The sequence below is a fragment of the Delphinapterus leucas genome, chromosome 2 (genome assembly GCF_059928025.1).
Source record: "Delphinapterus leucas isolate spDelLeu-1000000601 "Yukka" chromosome 2, BTC_Dleu_Yukka2, whole genome shotgun sequence".
Classification (NCBI taxonomy): domain Eukaryota; kingdom Metazoa; phylum Chordata; class Mammalia; order Artiodactyla; family Monodontidae; genus Delphinapterus; species Delphinapterus leucas.
The window spans coordinates 64,310,902-64,318,747 of NC_143130.1; the positions used below are offsets into that span (position 1 = coordinate 64,310,902).

A 7,846-nucleotide genomic window follows, 5' to 3' on the forward strand; every position below is an offset into this window, starting at 1 on the left:
CAATGTGAGAGACTGCCCGCTGCAGAAAGCTTGACCCTGAAAACTCAGCAGTCACACCTCTCTTGGCCTCCTACCATCTTTTTTTTTTCAAAATTAACAGCCACAATAGTTTATTTACCATTGAACTCTTTATAAGATATTTACAAGACAACCAATTTTACACATCAGAAATGGTATAAAAATATGAATTACAACACAGACAACAATATGAAATGGGCATAAAACAAAGCTGAAGTGGACAGAAAAGCAATTTCTCTTTTTAATTTATTAACACTAGCTTAAACCTTGTTAAGGAAAGAAACAAAGAACTGTGTTTTAGGAGAATTGCTGGGCCTTCAGTTGAAGATTGAATTTCAAAGTGTTGTATCCCACGTAGGGAAAAAATAAGACTAATTTTCCCCCCACACTTTAACACACTGTAATTTTGCTCTTGGAACTTTGCTAATCTACTCTCTAACCTCCTTCTCAACAAAACTTCAACATATCCAAATCAAAGGAGAATTGATCAAACGATTGGCCTCCTACCATCTTATGAAGGCTAGAGGTCTTTGGGGCACCCACTGTGCAGAAGGGAAAACCATGGCACACCAAGCCCTAGCAGTATCCCCAATTCACTCAAGGAATTGGGACTAAAGTGTGCTTTGGGATTCAGCTCCTCCAGGAAGCCTCCCTAGACAGATGGCTATAGTAGTTGAGGTAGGAACCATATAACCTCCCCATCTTGGCTGGCTCTTCTGTGGGGAAACCTCACTAGTCAGACTGTGAGTTTCCCCAGGTCAGATCTGGGTTTTCTCTTCTCAGCTGGGCACCCTGAATCAGAGATCATGTCGCACTCCCTCTCTCAGGTGATGTGACTGGAGCTGAAAAGGGTAAAATGAACCGACTAATCCAAGGCCACATCATAGAGCCTGGAACACTGGGTGTCCTGACCACCGGTCCAGGGCACCAGTAAGATGTCCCAGTCCGAGCCCCATGCCTCGAAGAGAGTAGTCCATGAATATGTACACCCTTTCTAGACCGAACCTAGAGAGAAAGTATTGTCTCAGCCTCTGTTAAACTCAGCTCCATTCCTAGTTTCCCAGATTCCAGTCTGGAGTTTTCTTGCAGCCTTTGCCTGGTGGGAGCCTTCCATTTATTCACAGCTCTCTTGTGACTGGCAGATGGGGGAGGCCCAGACTATTCATTCATTGAGAATTGAGCCCAGTGAAAACCCTGGCCCGGAATTCTGTGACCGGGAGCCTCAATCTAGCTGGCCTCCAGCTGCTTTTAAACCGAGGGTCAGTTGAACTCAGAGAGCTGGGGATGAGGGCAGTGTGGCTTAGACAGTAAGTAAGGGGGCAGTCCCCTGTCCCTGCCCCACCCTGTCCCAGAGTCTGGCAGGATTCCCTAGACCCTGGGTTTGAGCAATAGAGAACTGAGGGTTCTGGGAAAATCCCTTTTCATCGATTGATCTGACCACTCTTCCAAGGGAAGTGCCTATGACAGGAGCTGGAAACTTCCCAGGGAACTTTCCCTAAGAGGTCTGAGTCCTGGCTCTGTCTGAGTGCTGGGTGGCTTTAGCCAAGTCAGTGCCTCCTCTGGAGGTGAGTTTCCCCAAATGTGAAACAAGGCTGAAGGAGTGGATGATCCGTTGCTCTCTGACAGTGTTTTCCCTAGTTGGGTGGGTAGTACTCAAGGGGAATTGGGTGATACACATCGATTATGTGTTTATTTTAATATATGTTAGGGGAAAAAACACCTGTACTTTCACACAGATATTATGGTTTGGAATGCTGCTAAGTGTGTGGATTTAAAGTTGATTTTAGAAAAATATGAAGTACATAATAGTATAGGTGCTCTATGGAAATCACAGGCTGATGTTTAGATTGGTGCAGCAGTTAAGAGAAAGTGCTCTGGAATTAGGCAAATTTGGATTGGAATTTGGATCCTATACGTCCTGGCTGTGTGACCTTGGGCAAGTTACATACCTTCTCTGAGCCTCACTGCAGTCTACCACATAGGCTGTGGCCAGGACTGAATGAAGAATAACTAAAATTCTTGGCACATAGTAGCAGCTCAACAAACAGCTTCTCCTACCTCCTCTTCCCCTTCATGTCCAGTGAACAGTTCTGGGTAAGGTTTTCCGTTTCTTTGACCAGTGTGCTGACACTTTAGGACACTGGCTCCTCCCAGCTCCCCATCTGATGTCTTGATCTTTCCCTCCTATCCCACCTCTCAGCGGCCACCTTGGAATCTCTACACTGATCATGTTCTCTGTGTTTGGACTCTCCATCCCCATCTCGGCCACAGAGCTTCTCCTGGCCTCTGCCACCTTCTGCCTGGTATTCTGGGTGGTCAGGGCCTGGCAGCCTCGGGTCCCTAAAGGCCTGAAGAGTCCACCAGGGCCCTGGAGCTGGCCCCTGATCGGGCACGTGCTGACCTTGGGGAAGAGCCCACACTTGGCCCTGTCGCGGCTGAGCCAGCGCTATGGAGACGTGCTGCAGATCCGCATTGGCTGCACACCCGTGCTGGTGCTCAGCGGCCTGGACACCATCCGGCAGGCCCTGGTGCGGCAGGGTGATGATTTCAAGGGCCGGCCTGACCTCTACAGCTTCACCTTAGTCGCTGATGGCCAGAGTATGACCTTCAACCCAGACTCTGGACCGGTGTGGGCTGCCCGGCGACGCCTGGCCCAGAATGCTCTCAACTCCTTCTCCGTTGCCTCAGACCCGGCTTCCTCATCCTCCTGTTACCTGGAAGAGCACGTGAGCAAGGAGGCTGAGGCCCTCATCAGCAAGTTCCAGGAGCTGATGGCAGGACCTGGGCGCTTTGACCCCTACAGGTATGTAGTGGTGTCAGTGGCCAATGTCATCTGTGCCATGTGCTTCGGCCGACGCTATGACCATGACAGCCAAGAGCTGCTTAGCATAGTCAGTCTGAGTAATGAGTTCGGGGAGGTGGCTGCCTCTGGGAACCCAGCCGACTTCATCCCTATCCTCCGTTACCTGCCCAACACTGCCCTGGATGTCTTCAAGGACTTGAATCAGAGGTTCTACATTTTCATGCAGAAGATGCTCAAGGAACACTATAAAACGTTTGAGAAGGTACAGGCTGGGGAGGGGCAGATGAGTGGTAGGGAGTGGGTGGGGTCAGGGGTCAGGAGGTCAGAGAGAACTGGAGCAGCATAGGGTTTGGCAGGCTCTCGCAGGCCTTCACCCTGGGATTTTGAAGCCAGTAGTGGAGGGGACTCCATCCTTGGCAGGGAGATAGAACTTTTTCTTGACCAGCCCTTCTATCTTTCCATCAGACAGCAATATTTACTGAGTAGCCTGTCCATGCAGGACCCTAGGCCAGTTATTGTGGGGACCAGAAAGAGTTAAAGAGTTGGTCTTCCGGCCTCATGGGAGAGAAAAGGGTAAAAAACATGTCCAGATGATAATGGTACTGGACTCTGTGTCAGGTGTCCCTCGAGTTGGGGCTGCAAGTATCCTGAGTCAGGAGACAGCCTTGGAGAGGCAAGAGAAGCTGCAATGTGGGGCAGTCACCTGCTGAAGGAAGATGCTATAGGGATGGGAAGGGACCAGGCCTGGATGAGAGGCAAGTCTGGGTTTGGGATCTTGCTCACCCGTGGGCCTTCCCTACCCAGGGCCACATTCGGGACATCACAGACAGCCTGATTGAGCACTGTCAGGACAAGAGACTGGATGAGAATGCCAATATCCAGGTGTCAGATGAGAAGATCGTTAATGTCGTCATGGACCTCTTTGGAGCTGGTATGAGCTACCCCGTTGTGCCCTTCCTCTTCCCAGCTGTCCCGACCCACCAACCACCTAACTTTGCCCTCTATTCTCCCCTGGCCAGGGTTTGACACAGTCACAACTGCCATCTCCTGGAGCCTCGCGTACCTGGTGACAAGCCCCAGCGTGCAGAAAAAGATTCAGGAGGAGCTGGGTAGGTGGTGGTTTCCTTCAGTGTGCTCAAGGCAGGAGGTCCGGCCAAGGTCTGAGTGGCCCCTTCATCTGTCTGGTCCTTTCTGTTCTGCAGACACAGTGATTGGCAGCGCACGGCAGCCCCGGCTCTCTGACAGACCCCAGCTGCCCTATTTGGAGGCGTTCATTCTGGAGACCTTCCGACATTCCTCTTTCGTCCCCTTCACCATCCCCCACAGGTGAGGCTCCACGGGTCTGCTGCTGTCTGATGCTGGGCCTTACTCCAGTTCATGTACCTGATCAGGGTGGTGGGAGGGACACGGTATGGGAGGCAGGGGGATCTCCTTGTGGCCCTGAGCCTAACTGAGCTTCCCCCCTCCCCAGTACCACAAGAGACACAAGTCTGAATGGCTTTTACATCCCCAAGGGGCGTTGTGTCTTTGTAAACCAGTGGCAGATCAACCATGACCAGTAAGTTGAGAGGGGGCAGGGGAAGCTTCACTCTCTCCTAAGCTTCAGACTCTCCTGTCCCTGAGCTACTTGCCTAAACCCTATTCTTTTGAGCTGGGGCTCAACCTACCTGATGGTTCTGAGCCCCCAAGCTGCTACTTCAGCTGCCTCTCTTCAATTACAGGAAGCTGTGGGATAATCCATCTGCCTTCTGGCCAGAACGGTTTCTCACTGCTGATGGCACCATTAACAAAGCACTCAGTGAGAAGGTGATTCTTTTCGGTTTGGGCAAGCGGAAGTGCATCGGTGAGACCATCGCCCGCTGGGAGGTCTTTCTCTTCCTGGCCATCCTCCTGCAGCAGGTGGAATTCCGTGTGACCCCGGGTGTGAAGGTGGACATGACCCCCATTTACGGGCTGACCATGAAGCATGCCCACTGTGAGCACTTCCAGGTGCACATGCGCTCTTAGGGGTCAGAGAGCCCTGCAGCCTAGACTCTCTACTGGCCTGTCTGGGCAGCCAGGCCAGGGGGCTGACCCAGGGAGTCTAAACTTTGGCCTAAACGCACAGATATTGTCTGGCTGACTTTTTGCTGTCTGAGCTGTGGGCAAACCTGAGAGATTATACCTGCCCCCTACCCTGGACTTGTCCTTCTGTGCACTGACCACAGACAGTGGACACAGCAGGGGTCACACAGGAGCTGATGGAGCCCTTCCGAAGTTGTGCTTAAGCTTGGAGGCCTGGAAGGGATAGGGGGTCCTCAGGCCTCTGGAAACCTCTAAAGAGTTCTCTGGAAGCCCCTGGGCTCACCAGCTGGCTGGCTCTCTGTTCAGGCTGACTGGCTTGAGAAACATTTAGAGCAGGCAACACCAGGGCCTGTCCAATCTCTTTGACAATTGGGAGCCGTCAAGAGTGAAGGGGAGGGATTTCCCTGGTGGCGCAGTGGTTAAGAATCCGCCTGCCAATGCAGGGGACACGGGTTCGTTCCCTGGTCCAGGAAGATCCCACATGCCACAGAGCAACTAACCCCGTGCACCACATCTACTGAGCCTGCACTCTAGAGCCCATGAGCCACAACTACTGAGCCTGTGTCCTGCAACTACTGAAGCCCCCATGACTAGAGCCCGTGCTCCACAACAAGAGAAGCCACCACAGTGAGAAGCCCGTGCACCGCAACGAAGAGTAGCCCCCACTCGCCATAACTAAAGAAAGCCTGCACGCAGCAACGAAGACCCAAAGTAGCCAAAAATAAATAAATAAATAAATAAATTTATTAGGGAAAAAAAAAAGAGTGAAAGGGAGAGGCAGTCCAGGATACCGACACAGTGGTGGTCTCCCCGCTTATACAAGGCTGAGCAATCTGACCACTAGGGTCTGGGACACTGTGCCTGGGAGATCGCCTTCCTCTCTGCAGGCGGGAACAGGTCTGCCTCCTGGCCTTGCAAGGCCCCTGTTCCTGTCCAGGATGGGCTGGGGACTTGTGTTTAAGGGGAGCAGAGAGCAGAGGGAGTGCCCAAATCCAGGCACCAGGACCAGGTCAGGAGGGAAGGGGTAGTAATTCAATCACCTTCTACTGGGTCTCCTTTCCCTATGCCCTGTGTTAAAACGTCTTTTAAAAATGTTTGTATGCAAGGGCCTTTTTATTTTAGCCTGTATTGTACTTGTATGTTTGCATTTACCATATATGAGAGCTTAAGAACAGTTTATTGAGTGCTATGGAGAAAATTCTAACCCAAGTATCCAGAAATGTGTGGGAAGCATCTACCTGAGCTAAATAAAGATATTATCCAAAAGTCGTATAGGTGGAGAGTTTTAAAATCTTGAGTGAAGCCATCACTCATCTATGTTCCCACTGTGATCCCAATCTCATGTTGGGTTTTACTGTGGGAGGACGAAGGGGAGGAGGAGGCCGTGGAGAGGTGAAGCTGCTGCTCTCAGGCAGCTCACGGTCTGGCTGGACACAAGACTCTATCACTTCACTGGCTTCCTCCTTCTCTAACTGATCACACATTGATGAAAAACATTCTCTGGACCAGGCACGGGGGGAGATAAAGTGAATAAAACACGGTTCATTCAAGAGCTTCCCAAGCTAGTTGGGGGAACTAACTCATTAAAACATCACCCAATTCATTGTGGTCAGGCCTCTACCAGACAGATACATACAGGAGGGTGAAGCCCAGAGCCAAAGGGGGCTGGGTGGGTTGGGGGGGAGTGGGGGCTGGGAAAGGTTACTAGGTCTTGGGGATATCTGCATGGGGCCCTCCTTGGAGGATGGGAGGCAGACTCATTTGGGACTCACAGCATTAGATGCTCAGGTCCAACAGGTGGACTCTGGTCATGGTGTGGGGGAGAGGAAAGGTTCTCAGCTCAGAAGTCACGGTCTGCTCCTCACTAGCCATGCCCGGTTCAGGTCCTGCACCCCTATTAGAACCCAGAACTGGTCACAGATGGAGAACAAAGTGTTTGATTATCAGGCCCCATAGGCCGACTGTTGCCCAGATTTCAACATTGAGATCATCCCTCTCCACCTGGGATGGCAGAGTAGTGGTGCCAAGTTGGGGCAGAGGCTGGACCCACATAGTCAGGAGCTATTCCGGCTAAGGGACTGAAGAGAGATGCACTGTGACCACAGCCCACCTTTCCTCCTGAAGCATTGTGCAGTGGCCAGGAATTGCCATTCATGCACTGTGCTTTCTGGCAGGAGTGGATAGCTCCCACTCACCAAGAGTTTCAGGCCTCTGCAAGGAAAGAGCTGAAGTCAGCTGGAGCAACCCTGTTTATATAGGAAGATGAGGAATTTGGCATCCAATCATTCCTGTACTGACTTAAAAAATAACTTGTATTATATGCTATAACATAGATGAGCCTTGAAAACATCATGCTAAGTGAAAGAAGCCAGACACAAAACGCTACATGTTGTATGCTTCCATTTATATGAAATGTCTAGAACATGCAAACCTGGAGAGACAGAAAGTAGATTAGTGGATGACAGAGGATGTGCACAGAGAGAATGGAAGGCGCAGGGCTTCTTTTAGGGGTGGTGGAAATATTCTGGAATAGGATCGTGGTGATGGTTATATGAATTTGTGAATATACTAAAACCCGCTGAATTATGCAGTTTAAAATAGTAGAAAAAAAAGTGTGCCGATCTTTATTCTAAAAAAAAAAAGGGAGGAATGGGGACAGCATATGCGAAACAATTTATGGAACTGTTCTCACTAATCATATTGGTAATGGCAATATCAGTACAGAACTGGGGCAGAAAATATAAAAGATGAGCCTGGAACAGTTGCTCATACGAGATAGCAGAGAAGCCACAAACACCACCAGGAGTGGATCAAGCCATTCAGGAGCCCAACTGAAGAGGCTCCAAGAGGCCAAAGATAGGACAACTTGACTGTCAATAATAACAATTGCCATTGATTAAAACCTATCAAATACCTTTGAATCCATGAGTTTATATATATATATATAATATATATATATAC

General features: G+C 50.3%; 1 protein-coding gene across 1 annotated transcript; it reads left to right on the plus strand.

The window, feature by feature from the left end:
* The first annotated feature begins 212 nt into the window (after window positions 1-212).
* LOC111177818 (cytochrome P450 1A1) lies at window positions 213-6,575 on the plus strand. Its single transcript, XM_089907009.1, is given in 5 exon segments — window positions 213-3,083; window positions 3,626-3,752; window positions 3,841-4,147; window positions 4,293-4,379; window positions 4,543-6,575. Coding segments are annotated over 5 exon segments (1,668 nt in total). The 5' UTR covers window positions 213-2,246; the 3' UTR covers window positions 4,853-6,575.
* Window positions 6,576-7,846: the final 1,271 nt, after the last annotated feature.